Here is a 17,048-nt window from a genome sequence, read left to right as displayed (position 1 = left end):
CTTTGGTGTACAGTGGGGGGCTGCCCTAGGCTCACCGTCCAGGGTGCCTGTGACAATTCAATGTATATAATGTTCTTAGTACAGTGCTTGCCACTGAAAGACACACTGACCACTCAGGTTCACCAGCATGCACACCCATGCAGAGCCTCAGCATTGGTAGCTGATGGAGGAAAATAGGTTCCCATCTAGGAGAAAGATGCACAGAAGCAGTACAGTTGTTGTCAGTTATCTACAGCCCATCCATTGTTCTGGAATATTCCAAAGTACTGAGATACTGACTTTTGGTAATGCATGCTTCTCAACCAATGAACCTCATGGACACTTGTGGACCAGTGATACAGGATGACACAACTAACACGAAAGGGGGCTTTTACATGAACTTCTGATGCTTGTCCCAGCATGACCACTGGGCAGCCATTCAGTCCTGGGCAGAACACTCACTGCTGTGTAATTTGTAGGCATCCAGTCCAGCTTAATGTGCTTTAATTCTTTTCAATATGAGGAAACACCAGGAAAAAAATATTTTAAAATACCAATGAAAACCAATTTAATTGCTTTTAAGGTAAATAGAATGTAACAGGAATATATGGGTGGCATCACAGCTGTAACTTCATCCAAGGAAAATAGTAGATTTTAAAGAAAGTAGGACACCTGGAGAACCACACCATACCTGTGTGAACCATCACCAAGGCAACAATGGAAGGGCTGCCAACCTTTCCATAAATAGGCATAATTTGGCAAACTATCAGATTTGCAAAATTTGGTCAGTTTTAGTCAGTTATGTGCAAAGAATCGTGATCACCTGCAGTTAATGTTCAGGTAAATTCCCTGGTATCCCGTGACGGTTGGTATTTCCACGTTGCAGTACCTAAGCAAATCTATTTTCCCTTTCAAGAAACTAAAAGCATTTTAATTAGACATTTTTGTTATGGATTAATTTACTGCTGCCTACATCCCTAGAAGGATTTAAATATCAGTCTCACCCTGGGAAAGTCTGAAAATAAAGCATATTAACATGTGTAGGATGAATGGTCGCTGGGTGCTATTCTTAAGCAAATTTACTTCATTTCTCTTCATTTCCTCAGTCAGCTTTGCAATAATTCAACCCAAGAGCATTATGTTAGCATTGTGTCCTAATACTTTAAATCCTTTCTGTTTGTATTCACATTTAAATATGTTTATGGTATGATAGGTTTACTTCGGACTTTAAACATCCTGGATCAATGATATTCAGGCATAGATTTCTATTGTGTACTCATTAGCATCACTAAAAAGTTCAGATACATATGGATGAAAATGGTTACAGTGACAATTTGGTTCCAATATGTTTCTATCTTTATCAATAGTCTTTTATATTCTGAAAAAAATACAATCACAGTTTAAATCAAAAGGATTAAAAGATTACTCTTGAGTGTTAAGATAATTTATTTTTAAGTGTTAATGACAGAATTGTCATTGCCTCCCAGTTAGTAATAAACTTGCTGTCTTATGAATTTCTTCTTTTCCCCACTAGAGCACCTCTCTCATTTTCACAGGAGCAACAATAGGTCAGAAGGATCTATTCCACAGTCTTCAAGCTGATGCTTTGAGGCTTTAACAGAACTGCTGAATGCTGGTTCTTTATTTGATTAAAAGGTGGTCCAGAGTTTAACATTTTCCTTCATTAAACAGATTCAGCCATCACCTGTTGCCTGACATTTATGTCTATTTATTCCAGGCAGCTCATCAATTATATCATTGGAAAAGTATGAAGGGGAGTCCTCTTCATAGAATTAATATAAATTAAACACAATCTTTTGACATGGGTATAGATATGTACATATATATCAGAAGGATGGGCTTAAAAAATACCAAGGCAAGCAGAGGAAAGATGCATGGTTGAAAGACTGACATCTGAGTATGATGTATGTGCCTAAGATTAGCTTCTTACCCTGTCACGCCCACAAGTTGTGCCTTCTGCCGCTGGCATAAATTTAGTCTCACATTTCCTCCCAATCCGGTGGCACCACAGGGCTTTACAGATATCCTAAAGGAGGGAAAAAGGTCATCAGTATTACAAATGATCCATACGACTCTGAAAAAATATCACTGAAAAATTTAAGGGGAAAACAACTGATATAAATTGAAAGCTGACATCTACTTAAGAGTAGGTGCATATGATAGTGAGGACCTAGAAGACTCATGTTCTAGACTTGTTTCAACTTAATTCTATCCCTGAAGCTCTATTTATTTATATTTATTCATCCTACATTTAACAAAATTACACTTTCTAAATTAATAAAAGTAAAATATGCTTAATCCAGGCACGGAAGAAAACTGTGAAATATTAAAATTAAAAAACCCAGTAAAACCTAACATTTTATAATTCATTCTTCATCCTCCCTTTCACTAACTTCTCCTTGTCCATCCCTCTATTCAGCTATCCATTCATCCACCCACCCACTCATCCACCATCCCCACATCTTCAGTGAAGTCCTAGAATATGCCAGTTATCTTACTAGGCAGGAGGTTCCATAAGAAATATGACCAGACCTACCCTCTCAAGAATGGTCTTAGCGGGATATATTAGCTGTAAATCACCATGTGGTGCACATGGGAAGAGATGCCCCTACAAGGGGAAGAACACAGTGCAGGGTGGGCTTGCCAGGAGAAAAGGGCTTTGCCTGGAGGACCCAGGGAAGAAGTCAGAGAAGATGGACATCTGAGCCAACTATTGAGCTCAAGGATGGCACATTCAAGGGAAAAGGAATGAAGGGTTCGTGCAAAGGAAGATGACAAAGAAGAAAGACGTGTGCAGAGGAAGGAAAGCCCACATGGCTGATTTGTCAATAAAATAAAACAAGATCTGAGATTTATACACAATAAAGGCCTCTCCAAGTATAAGGAATTATTTTTACTTCTATATCCCTTTGAGCCCAAAGGAACATCTTAGTGAAGGGCAGTCAGCAGTGGGACTCATGAAATGATGGGACCTTCAGGAATGCTGGTGGTAGCTTCAACTGCACACGATGGAAACATTTCTTAAATTATCTGCACAACTGTTCTGAACATTTGAACAAGTGCTGCACTATTTCCCAAGTCATTTAATAGCTGCATCTACTGGGGTTTTTGTGTTATAAAGAAAATGCAACACAGCAAAACTTCCATCTAATATTGCTTGAAAGATGGCATTTCACGGCACTTGTGCCTTTATTTTCTGTTTCAGTGATGCTAGAGATATGCTCACAGGAGACTTTCTGCATTGTGTGAGTGAACTCTTGAAGGATTTCTCTTTTAATAATCCATATTAATTTTACCTTCATAAAACTAATTCTCAAATCTCCTTTATAAATGTACTTGTTATATATTTAAAAGTTAAGGAATTTGTTAAAGGCACTGCCTTATATTTTTTTCCACTTGTATCTCTCTCACTAATAAGACAGCTTTTCAGAGCATGGACTGTGAAGAAGCAAACGCTCAATGTTTTAATTTTGATATCAACTAATTGCTTTTATTTCATAAATATGAATATTTTATATTTCATTCATAGTAACCTCTTAAGATTACAATCACTGTACCACTAAACTTCATTTTCTTGGAAGTCCTCCAGAATCATTAAGTGCTATGGGGCAAATGTGTCACGCTGGTGGTTAGTGCTTTCCTGGCTCTCATGACATCAATTAGCATGCTGTGCTGGGAACCTCTCTTCTTGCCCAGAACGGTGGTTAGAGATCAGACTCATAAGAGGACCACAAGGCATCCATGAAAGCAGGGGCCTGGGCATCTATAAGTCTCCAAAGAGACAACTGGGAAGCTCTGTTTGCTTCCCGGGATGACATCGTGACAGAAATCAGGATATAAATAAAGCTCCCTTGAAACCTGAACTTGTGGACCCTGGCTTAATATCTGGGTGGAAATATGGTGGATCAAAGCCAGAATCCAGACAGTGGTGCAGGGTAGGCATACCTGCCCGTGAGTGCTGGTTCAGAGACCTACTGATTTAGGTGGCTGGGTGTGCACACACACAAACAGATGAACACACGGATGGATGAGTGAATGATGAGTGAATGGTGGATGTGACAGAGATACCTGCTCCTGTTGTTGGGTCAGGGGGGACGGACACAGTGGTCCAGGGCTTCCGAGAAGGTAAACCTGTCTGGTGTGAATTGGGCATGGCAAACCTGGGCAGGCAGAGTCCCGGTATCCTCCCTGAATGCAACCACCCATCGACTTGTCCTGGGGACTGAATGAAGCATCATAGGTAGGTAATGTGCCCAACTCAGGGCCTGGCAACTAACAGGCACCAAACTCATGTCAGTGTCCTTTCTCACTTCAAAGCTGTGAGGAGATGTGAGCTCAATCCCAGCCCCCAGCCTGGGTTCATGGCTGTGGCCTGAGGGAGCCAGTGGTACTAAGTCTGGAGGCAGTTTCAGGGATGATGCAAGATGATAAAATAAATGGTGTTTTAAAATGCTAAATTATTTTTATGTATTTGTCACCAATACCTGGAACAGTGTTTAGTACCTGGCTGGCTTTCAATAAATGCTTTCTGAGTTGAACATCTGTTAGTTTGTTTCTATGGAAACCTTGGACAGAATGAGCAGGAACATTTTTAGTGTAAAATGAAATGAATAGTGATCAGTGAATTGTGATCATAAAAGCTTCTAAGATGACTTAAGAGGGTGACATTATGATATGAAAACACTACACCTAGACTACTATTCAAAGGATTTTCATAATATTCTTACATTGTAGTCTGGGGGAACATTTTGCAGACTAAAGAAATATGGATGGAAGATACTATTGAAGGCAATAGTTTTTAAGTATTCTAAGTAAGAAGCTCTCAAGTATAGGATGCTGGTGACAGCTCACCACTAAAGCATGACTGTAACTCAGTCTGTGCCCAGCTTATGCCATCTGTGTATTTCAGCCTCATTCTGGAAGCTGCTCAATTCCCAATTCCAGGCCTCCAGGCAGAAATAAATCAGAGTTACAAGAGCCTTGAAATATATAATTCATGTTACTGTGTTCCAACATGTCAAAAAGGATTTGAGACTTTGGTGCCCTATAGATGTAACTGCTGGTCATTTAATAAAAATGTGACATTCCATCCTGGAAAACAAATAAAAATTCTAGTACCTCAAACAATGTTTATTTTATTATATAAACAACCAAAAAACGATTACTTCCTCTCAGTTTTATCACACTTTGACCTAACTGCTAACTTCTGGACATAATGTACAATGGTTGTATTAAATTCTGCTTTATGGTTGTAGGTCATTACATTCTTAATAAAACTTCAGGGTCCTCTTGGAACAATGACCCTATTAAATCATGGTTCTAGGGCCAAGAAGTTGGAATGCAATATCTGCTGGATTGGAGGGTGGGTTCCCAATTTACCAACAGTACCCAGGACACTAAGGTGATCAAATTTCAAAGTAATTCTGGCAACTTGCATCTCAGACTGCAGGGTCAGGCCACCAAGCAATGTTGACGAAGCAGAATAGGAACTTGATAAAGACACAATGTTTAAAATAACTAATACTTGACTTAAGAAGAAGAAAGTTGAGGACCATGTACAGAGTTCACGCTTGCTTTTATCTTTGCTGTTAAGGAATACTGTACTGTCTTTAATGAAGGCTCTCTCACTTGCTATTCCTTCCCATAATTTAAGAGCTACATTCACAATGACTTATTTTGATAATACTGACTTAGTTAAGTTTAACATCGCAACCTAATACCCCAAATAAAACAAACATTTTCAGATGACTGTGTTGGATTTATTGTGGCATTTCCATACTGTGAATAGAATGCCACCAGATTAGTTTTCTCAAACTGTCAGTATCAGACTTTCCAAAAACACAAACTAAAAATGCATATACAAATGATGTTATAATAGGATATATAATTTATTGTAATTATTTGTTTTTCAAGCAGTGGTGTGCTTTTATCACTAATTTTGATTATCAACAAGTCATCAGTGGACAGAGAAAGCCATGGCCATACATGTGTGTGGATTTATAAACAAGTATGTAAACACCCACACATATACACCAAATACACATCTATTTATCCAAAAGAAGAATGCATATGCATTCGCGTTATCTCTTAACTTTCCAAACTAAATGGCACGTGGTACTTAAAAAAGGTTCAACCCTGTCTAAAACATCATCCATCCATCTATCACCCTTCCCAGCAAAGTCTTACTGAATGGGCCATAAGTGCCAAGTGCTGGTTGAGGCATTGGGTAGTTTCCTTGTTATTTATTATTTTATATTCTTCAGTCAGAAAAGGGAATAAGCTCACAATATTGACTTTAATGGGTATTTTTCAAAAGGTATTTTCTCTACTGTTCATGGTGAAGTAACTGGTACCACACTTACTTTTCTACATGCAAAAACTATAAAACTGGACAAAATGTATTGGTCAGTTGTTTCAGACCCTTGCAACAAGCAACACAGTACATGGTCCTCAAGAGAAGGGAATTTGTAAGGTGGGCATCACCTTTGCCCAGCTCTCTCTCTGGGAACACTTTGCTGGCCACGGTGCAAAGACATGGTTCCCATGAAGACAACAGCAGTCTCACTGAATGGAGGGTGCATAGATCAGAGTTGGGGCTGCAGAAGTAGCTAGAATTTGTGGGAATGGGACCAGAAAGGAGAAAGCTGCATTGAGTAGGGAGCACCAGAGGTCTCCATGAGGATTTTCTGCAGGTCCTTATCTGGTGAGTGAATGGTTGATGCACAGGATGAGACTCCAAGTGGCCTGGAAGAGAGCAACAGCTTTAGGTTGAAAGCTGATAAGGGCTAGAAGACAGAGATGCACAATGCTAGGAGACAGCAGTGTTCTGGCCACATAAAGTGGAGAGACTTCAGTAAGCATCCCGGGCGTCCATGTCTCATGAGTAAGAACCACAAACTAGAGTACAGGACATGCCCTAGGGCTAAGGAAAAACCAGAATAGATGAGCCCTAAGGAAGAGTAAAACAAGCCTCAGGGGATCAAAAGGATTCACCTATTATAATAACATAATATAAATACATGCAACATAAAATAACAATATGTTACAATATATAATTGTAACATATGTAATATGTTATAAATATATTTTAAAAATGGACATAATAAGTGAACAAATGGGACATTCCCTAAAAAAATATAGACTATAAAAAAAGAACCAAATAGTAATTCTGGAACTGAAACTTAAAATAACCCAAATGCATAGCTTGCTGAATTGTCTAAACAAATGATTAGAAATGTTAGAAGAAAGATACAAATGATCACAAACATTTTATCAGAAACAGCTGAGTCCAAATGAAAATGGAATTATATCTTTAAAGTGTCTAAAGGAAAAAAAAAAGAATAAACTATTTAGAATTCTGTACTCAGAAAAAGTGTTCTTCAAAACTGAGGGTGAGTTAATGACATTTGCAGATAGAGAAAACCTGACGTACTTTGTGGCCACAGATTGTGTTACAAGAAATGTTAAAGGAAGTTTCTCATCCCCTAAGGAAATGATATAATTTGAAACTTATCTATAAGAAAGCATAAATAATAAATGGCAAACATGTGGGTAAATATAAAAGATGACCTTATTTTATTTTAAAGCAACCCATTATTTTAAAACAAAAATTTTAATATTGTGTTGTGTGGTTTACAGCATGCATAGAAATAAAATACACGATGACAATAGTACATACTGTGAAAGAGGGATACATGGACTTATTTGTCATAAGGATCCTCCTGCATTTTGCATAAAGTGATATGATGCTAATTCTATGTAGGTTGTAAATTAAAGATGCAGCTGTAATCTCTAGAGTAACCACTAAAAATACAAGAAAATATAGCTAAAAAGCAAATTGATGCAAACATAGAATTTTTAAAAGCATGTTTAATCCAAAAGAAAACAAACAAAAAGGAAGAGAACAATAGGAAACAAATAGCAAAATAGTAGACTTAAATCCACTATGTCAATAATTACATTAAATATAAATGGATTAAACATCCCAGTGGAAGGCTATAGATTATTCAACTGGATAGAAAAGCAATGCCAAACTAAAGGATGTTATGACAGACATATTTTATATAAAAACACAGATAAATGGAAAGTAAAAGGGTGGGGAAAGATATCATGCAAAGAGTATTCTTAAATAAGCTGATGTGGCTATATTAACATAAGATGAAGTACAATTCAAGGGAAAGTAACATTATCAACAATAAAATAAAGTTATTATATATTAATGAGAGAGTCAGGAAGACATAAAATTCCTAAATGTGTATGCACCTAAATACCCAGCTTCAAAATATACAAAGCAAAAACTAATAGAACTAATGGGACAAATAGAAATATATGTAATCTTTGTTAGAGACTTTAACACTCATATCTATTAAATTATTAAATTGTTACATAACAAGTACCAAATATTGCAGAGGATATAGAAGCTATAAACAATATTATCAGAAAAACTAACAAACTAGATATATCTAGAACTCTATACCTGACCACTGCAGAATTCACAGTTCTTTCAAGTGGCCATAGAATGTTCACCAGGGTAGACCAAATGCTGAGCTATGAAATATGTTTCAATAAATTTCAAAAGTATACTTATAGGGTATATTCTCTGATAAAATTGAACAAAATTAGAAATCAAAATTAATAAGCTGTCTAGAAAATCACCAATTATTTGGTAGTTAAATAGTATACTCCTAAATAATGCATGGGTTAAAGAAGAAATCGCCACTTAAATTAGAAAATATTTCATAGCTAATAATATTAAAGATTCAGCATCTAAAAATGTTCAGGATATATGTTAATAATGCTGCTGAGAAAAAGAAATTACTAGCTTTAATTATATTTAAATGGTTATATTAGAAAAGAAGAAATTTTTAAGTAAGTGATCCAAGTTTATCCCATAAACAGCAAGGAAAAGAAAGTCACATTAAGCCTTAGTATGTAATAAAGACAAAACAGACATTAATGAAATAGAAAAGAACCCAACAAATATTTCCATTAAAAATTAATAAAGATAAATACTGATGTTTTGAAAGGACTATTCAACTGATAATCTTCTAGTTAGATTGACCAAGAAAAAGTGATAAAGAAACACATGTTATCATTATTAGGAATGGAAGAGGAAATGTCACTATAGACCTTTCAGTCATTCGAGGGATAAATGAGAATATTACAAACAAATTTTGGTAACCCCCCTCCCCCCCCCAAAAAAAACAGGTAAAACAAACAAACAAAATCATTGGAAAAGGACTCTTTCTGTGTCATTTTTTGATGTTTAATTTTTTTTCCAATGAATCTGATCAGTCTAGATAGGAATTTCTTCTGCATAACCCTACATGTGTTAGTGTAGTTGAATTAGTGATTACAAAAACCTTCCCACAGATAGGATTCACTGGTAAGTTCTAATAAAACTTTAAGGAAGAAACAATAGCAATTTTATTACAAGCTCTTCAAGAAAGCAAAGGAGTAGGGAGCACTTTCAAATCATTTTTTGAGGGCAGCATAACCCTGATATAAATTCTTGAATGGTAATTTTAAGAAAAAAAAAATCTAAATTATACTATTCAAGAACACAGATATAGGGCTTACTGGTAGACACAGTGGCTGAGAATCTGCCTGCCAATGCAGGGGACACGGGTTCGAGCCCTGGTCTGGGAAGATCCCACGTGCCGCGGAGCAACTGGGCCCATGAGCCACAACTACTGAGCCTGCGCGTCTGGAGCCTGTGCTCCACAACTAGAGAGGCCGCAACTGCGAGAGGCCCACGCACCGCGATGAAGAGTGGCCCCCGCTCGCCACAACTAGAAAAAGCCCTCGCACAGAAACGGAGACCCAACACAGCCAAAAATAAATAAATTAATAAATAAATTAATTTACTAAAAAAAAGAACACAGATATAAAAATCCTGAACAAAATATTCTCAAATCAAATCAACAAAATATAAAAATGAATAATAGATTATGACCAAGTAAAGCTACCCTAGGAATATAGGTTGGTTTAACATTCAAAAATCAATGAAAAATAATTTTAAACCCTTCAGTACAATTCACTACATTAACAGAATAAAGGAGAAAAATACATTTGTATCAATAGATGCAGAAAAAAAAGTATTATAAAAGTCAGCATAAGTTTGTGATAAAATCTCTTACCAATATAGGACCAGGAGGGAACTTTTTCAACTTGATAATAGGTAACTATGTAAAACTGAAAGCATCATATTTAATGGCAAAATGTGAAACTTTACTTGGCAATTATGAAGTTCCAGAATAAGCAACGTGAAAGTACAGTGACAAATCAGAACAATGGTTGCTTACTGGGGTGGGAAGGGAATTGAATGGAAGGGGGCAAAAGGGAACATTCTAGATTTATGCTGGTAACATGGGGGAATACATTTGTTAAAACCCAATTGTACACCTATAAGAAATACATTTCCCTGCAGGTAAATATTTCCTCAGTAATAAAAAGACCTGCTGCATTTAACTTCTTATTTCCTGTATTTTCCAAACGGCACTAGTTTACCACGGAGGAAACTCTATGGTCACAGCAAAATAATGTGAAAACCAGCAGTATGATGTAGAACATTCCATCTTTGAAAGAAAAATTTTATGTTCCTTTTCCTTAGCAAACAGGAGAGTGACACGCAAAAAATTCTCAGGGATTTCACATATTCTGCCAATGAAAAGGCAACATTGGGAATATATGCTGATGCTGACTGGTTTATTATTCTTGTTCCCAGCTGAGATTACCCAGCTGAGGAGATAAGAATCCAGTTCTGGCACATGGCAGTAATTGACTTTTGGGGGGAGAGCTACTTTAGTTTAGAAGAAAGAAGATTATCACATTAGATTGAAATTGGGAATATTCCCAGTGCATTCTGAAATGTTGGAGGTTTCTGGAAGACTATATATTTTTGTCTATTTTTCTCTTGATTTCATTATAAACTAGAATAAAAGAAACCTCAAAAATAGTTAATTTCATTTAATTTATGGGTAGCTTTCCTAGTGGTTTAGTAGGGCAAGCTGTGAAATCTCGATTTTCCCTTGTCTAGCGAGAGCACATGTCTCTGTGTTATATGAGTAATTTATATGAGGAAACCAGTCTTCTGGTGTCCCTGGGGTCAATGGAGTTCTATGAAAGACTTCTCTAGAAACACTTAATTTGAGGAATTTAATAATCAGAAGTCCGAGATAGGCTACTGCTTTCTAGTAAATTTTGTCTATATCTGAGGAAGGTAAGGGGGTGGGGCGGACATTGTTTCTTAAATACCATTTGAAAGGAATGCAGTGTATTAATTTGCCATCTTACACCAACCAAGAGTTCTTGCTGAGCTCCCACATGATAAATCAGAAAGAAAGAACTGACCCAACAGGCCAAGTCAGTACTTGAGAGGAAACTGATCCCCACAACAGTATCCACCGTCATTTTCTTTGCCAGTAAAACATGTGTTTCCTGTTATATAGGACCAGCCCTAACATACAGGATTTGACATTTGGTAGGTACCCAATAAACGCAGAATACATCAATGTCAGCTTCACTGAATAAAACGGTTTTATGAAGAATTCTACATTGAACATCTGCCAGCAGTCACTTGCCTTTTTAAAATCCAGCATGCAGAGCTTGGCTTTCTCTCCAAATTGCCACTTGCACTGTGTGTTTGCATCGTATAACTCTCCCGGCAGCTTCTCGGGATACTTGTATTCCTTCCCAGGCTTTGGCTGATCCGCAAGGCATGTAGCTTGGGCAGTGCTAAAACAGAGGAACTGCTGGTGATGCCGGAAATTACCAAAGATGTAACTTCAATCACGTAATTCAATGATTGAATTACATGTAATTACACGTAATTCAATCATGCCTTTCCTTTCTCATGCAATTTTACCACATGTCTTGTATAAAGAAGAGGGGACATTTTTCTCCTGAGGTCCAATACAACATTTATCTTAATTCTCTTAAAATACAGAGGCCACATTTTCTGAAATTGTTCATAATATGTTTCACCTTTTCCAGGGAGGCAATTTGTTCTTCATCGGATTTCTTAAACCTATCATGGGGAGAGTGAAATGGGATAATACAACCAGATGTTCGATGTGAGGAGCTTCTATAACAGACACCTTAAAAAGTACACTTCTTGCCAGGAACAATAAAAAGATGAAATGAGCACTGTAAACAGCAAAACACAATCAGCCAATTTCAAAGGCTGGAATTTTCTTTCTTCCGTCCTTCCTTCCTTTCCTGCACAATAGCTTCCAGCTTCCACATGGAGCATTGCAATGATTTCCACCAGAAATGCTCTATACGCAGGCTGATTTCTGACTAGATTCCAAAGTCAAGAAGAAAATTAATTCTCCTTAAGTTCCCTAGAAGATGGACTAAAGGCCAACTAATGATTTCTTCCTCTACAAATAGGGTATCCTCTTTCCTACCAGAGACAGGCTTTGGTATAAATTTTGCATTCGGAGGGAGGGGGAACAAGTGTTTGCAAATAGCAACTAAATCTTATTTATAAATTTCAATAAGCAAAAACAAACAAAAACAAAACACCTCTGTAATCACAATAAACTTAACAACAGTAGATCTGCCTAAGCATCCCCAAACTTTTCTTTGTGTGGTTGTCCACCTTGATCGGAATCTTTCTGTCCCCAGTCTCCAGGACCCGGGCCCCAGATTCTATTGCCTTGGAGCCCACTGATGCATGTGTGCCCTTAATTAATATCCACATACATAAAACATGAGGAAGGGCACCAGTCACTGTGGACAGGACATTAAACATACATGCAAGGAGGTCACAAGCCTTTTAATAGATTAAATCAAAGTCTAGGAAAGTGCTAAGAGCAGTGACTTGCTCACTGTGAGTGTTGAATAGATGATCTTTCTATTACTGCTACGATGATCATGATGTAAGGGTCTATAAGTAGAGAAAAATGAATAAAAGCATAACTAACACTCCATGACAGGAGTGATTTGGCAACTTTGGAATTCCATAGCACCTCTCTCTAATGATCTCAAATGATTCCTATATACTAGTTAGATGTTCCCCATTATCTCTCTAAAGTTACATCAGGGTTGGCAATACTATTCCCATTGCATAGAAAGGAAACTAAGAAAAGTCAGCTACATTGATGAACCCAAGCAAGAGATTGAAAAACAAAAACTTTTTAAAGTTCACAGATTCAGGATTTTTTTATAGTTTGATCAAATGGAACCTATTATTTTTTATTCATCCTTAAAATTTAATTCAAAGAGGACTTCCACTTTTAACTATGGTGGACCAGCACGTATGAGACTGATTGTTCTACAGGCATCAGAAGCCTATCAAAGTAAAAAGAACATGAAGGATGAACATTTCCAGAGCAAAGGAAAGTAGAGAAGTGAACCCAACACCCAGTAATATTTTTCTCCTCAAGGAATTTAATGAGTCATAAAAAGATGCTAAGGAGCCTAGTGGCCGAGTAGAAAGTGGTCCTTACGAGGCTGAGAAGCTGAGCAAGGTGTTGGCAATCTGGTGGGGCTGGGAGATAAAGATTGAAATTGTGGGTCAACCCTGGTAAACAAAATTTTCACGGAAGCCATACTAGGTCTTTGCTGAAGGAGTAAAGAAATAACGTGAAAGGCCGGTTTAGGAAGACCGAATGCCGGGATGACATCAGCTCAACCCCAGAGTGACTTACTGATAAACTGCAACTGCCCTGTCTGCTAGAAAGAAAAGATAACATCATTCAGGGCTCTATCTTGTCTTTAATTTTTTCATTAACAATATCCTTCATTTGTTCAAAATTACCAAATGTATTGGGAGATGAGACCAAAATATTGAAACCCAAGAGAATGCACAAGATACTGGAATCCAGATACTGGAGTAGTCAGAAATGGACTTTAAAATTATTATGGTTATTAGCTTTGAGAAAATAGAGGTTAAGATGGAGAATTTCACCAGAGAATGAATATATACAAAATATGTATGTGAGGTATTGTGAAAAGTTCTAACACTTACACAACTGGAATCCAAAAAGGAGAAGACAGAATGAAAGGGTCAGAACCAATATTTGTAGATAAAATGTCAGAACATTTTCAAAAACTGATGAAAGACAATAAACCACAGATGTAAGCAGTTCTAAAACCCCAAGCAGGAAAAAGAAAAAGAAAAACACGTGGGTACATGAAAGAAATTCTACAGAAAACCAAAATCACAGAAAAATGTCAAAAGTAACCTGAAAACAAAACTTTCAAAGGAGCCACAGAGAATCTGTACATGGCCCTGAGGATGAGGTGCCTGCCTGGTCCAGTGCACAGACTAGGGGCCTGGAAGGTCCATGCAGGGGGAGACACAGCAACACACACGTCAACACTGTGATGTGAAAGTCGGCTCTGGTCAGCATCGCATTTGAAGAGCCATGAGAAGATCCCACCCCTGATTCTTCTGGCTGGGCTCATGCTTGGGCGTGTTTGCACTTGTCCCCTCATCCAAAGCAGGTCACACAGCTAAGCCCAGAGTCAGTGAGGTGGGCACAGGGATACAACAAGGGTGTGGGTGCATGAAGCAAAAGCATTGCAGCCAGTTTACAATCACCTGATATCCACCAGGACAAAATATGTGTGAACTCTGCTGCATGCCCTACACAAAAGTCAGGTGGCCTACATGTGATAAGCAAAGCAACAAAGCTTGTGGAAGAATATATTCATGGCTCTGGGGTAAGCAGAGTTTTTTTCCAGTGGTGTACAGAAAGTGCTAATCCTAAAGGAAAAATATGAATAATTTGGACTCCCTTAAAAACATAAGAAAACTCTTCTGTTTATCAAAAGACACCATTAAAAGTGTAAATACTGTGTAAATACTAAGTCATAGAGTGAAAGAAGATATTTGCAATACATATTTCCGGTAATGCACAAAGTGTTCCTACTCAGTATATATAAAGTACTCCCAACAAGAGATAAGAAAAATAAAGGAGTTTAATTTCAAAAACATGCACAGGAGATTTGAACAGACACTTCACTAAAGAGGTTTCTAAAGTAGGCTTTAAAATGTGAAAAGGTGTTCAATCTCATTAATTACCACTTTGATCCACCACCCAGACCCACAAGATTGGCCACAATGAAAAAGACCAGCGAGATCAAGTGTCGGCAAGATTGTGGAACAATCTGAATATTCATAAGTGCTTGTGGGATTGTAACTTCGCACAGCCACTTAGGAAAGCTACTTGGCAGTGTCTACTGACACTGTACATATATATTTATGACCCCAAAGTTTCTCTGCTCCGTATACTCAGAGATATATGTGTAAACCAAAAGAATATTTACAGTGACATTTCTTATAATAGTCAAATACTGGAAATGCAAATGTCTATCACTAACAGGATGGATTAATAAGTTGGAGCATATCCACACAATTAAAAATAAGTAAATGAATATCATATTTTTATGCAGAAATAAGGATGAATCTCAAAATCAAAATATTTAGCTAAAGACCCCAGACACAAAATAACACATAACTCATGACTCCATTCATAGTAAGTTCAAAACCAGACAAAACTGTCTACGGTGGCGTCTGTGTCAGAGGAATGGTTGTCTGTGGGGAAGAGGGAGGTGATGACGGCATTGGGGAAGGGTATTCTGGGGGGGAGAGCAGTGTTCCATGTTTTTCTTAGGTTCGTTCACACATCCATCCCTTCACAAAGTTAGAACTTTTATTTGGTAGTGGGAACTTTTAAGATCTACTCTCTCAGTAAACTTCAGCTATAAAATACAGTATTGTTGACTGTAGTCACTATGCTGTACATGACAGTCCCAGAAACTCATTCACCTAATCTTTAGAAGTTTGACCACTTTCACCCATTACCTCTCTCCCACTCACCTGGCCCTTGGAAACTACCAATCTACTCTCTGTTTCTAAGAGTTTGATTTTCTTTTTAACATTCCACATATAAGTGAGATCATGCAGTATTTGTCTTTCTCTGACTTATCTCACTCAGCATAATGCCCTCAAAAACCATCCATGTCGTCACAAATGACAGAAGTTCCTTCTTTCTCATGGTTGAATGATATTACAATGTGTGTGTAGATAGGTAGACAGGTAGATAGATAGAGAGATATAATTAGATACAGTGCATATACACATATAAATACCACATATACATCATATATCTCACACCTTCTTTACTCTTCCATCCATTGAAGGGCACTTAGACTGTTTCCATGACTTGGCTACTGTAACGTGCTCCATATCATGATCTAGGTAGAAGTTACACTAAAATGTTCACTGTGTGAAAAGTTACTGAGTTATATGCTCATAATTTTGTACTTTTCTATATATGTGTTTAACTACATATACAACGTCAATGAAGGAAATAAGGCAAGGCCAGAGGTTCTGCAACAATATTTCAAAGTCCTCTTCCCACTCTGATTCATGAACCATAAAATGTTAAAGAGCTCGAGAGTTCTTTTACTTGTATCCCCTCTTTTTCCAAGAGAGACAATGGATTATAGGTTATATCAGCTGCCAAGGTCAAGGCCTTCCCCGGCATAGTGATGAAGACCTGATCGGCACATGAACTCTGATTCGCTTGCTGATCAACGATACGGCAGTGCCCATTCTCCAGTCTCCCAGAAACTGCACTCAGCCATGACTTGCTGGTTTATATTTCTTAAGACGAACATTATACAGCAGAGCAAGATGTGAACTGTAATGTATTATTTCTTTTATGCCCCAAAACATACTCTTTCAGGCCAAATCAAGTTTTCCCATTGACAGGGTGGTCGGGGGTATGGCAGGGCATCCCTCAAATTCCTGCTTTCCCATGATGACCTTTCTCATGTATGGATGCAGAGTCATATGACAAGCGGGGAGGTGTGTTCACTGATCAGAAGTGCATGATTCAAGTTTTTAAAAAGCAAATTGAAGATGAGTCCATGTTGTCATTAAGTTTAAAATAATGAGCTAAAATTTCCCTAAGTCTTAGGCCTCCCGGATACAGACATGAGTGAATGTGATGAGGTCTGTGTCTGCCCATAGGAAATGACATATGTCTTTATTGATGAGGTTGAGGAATTTACTGCAAAAACATATCTGT

At 37.5% G+C, this 17,048-nt stretch overlaps 1 protein-coding gene across 1 annotated transcript in view; it reads right to left on the bottom strand.

Moving 5' to 3' along the window:
• Positions 1-17,048, bottom strand: part of ADAMTS16 (ADAM metallopeptidase with thrombospondin type 1 motif 16) — a 155,237-nt gene that overhangs the window by 79,667 nt on the left and 58,522 nt on the right. Inside the window, exons 10-11 of the mRNA XM_060295642.1 lie at positions 11,583-11,736; positions 1,931-2,026 (exon numbers count right to left, since the gene is read on the bottom strand). Of these exons, the coding sequence (XP_060151625.1) occupies positions 1,931-2,026; positions 11,583-11,736 (250 nt within the window). The remainder of the gene's footprint in view (positions 1-1,930; positions 2,027-11,582; positions 11,737-17,048) is intronic.

This window comes from Globicephala melas, chromosome 3 (genome assembly GCF_963455315.2).
Source record: "Globicephala melas chromosome 3, mGloMel1.2, whole genome shotgun sequence".
Taxonomy (NCBI): domain Eukaryota; kingdom Metazoa; phylum Chordata; class Mammalia; order Artiodactyla; family Delphinidae; genus Globicephala; species Globicephala melas.
This window is presented reverse-complemented; position numbering and strand designations above follow the sequence as displayed.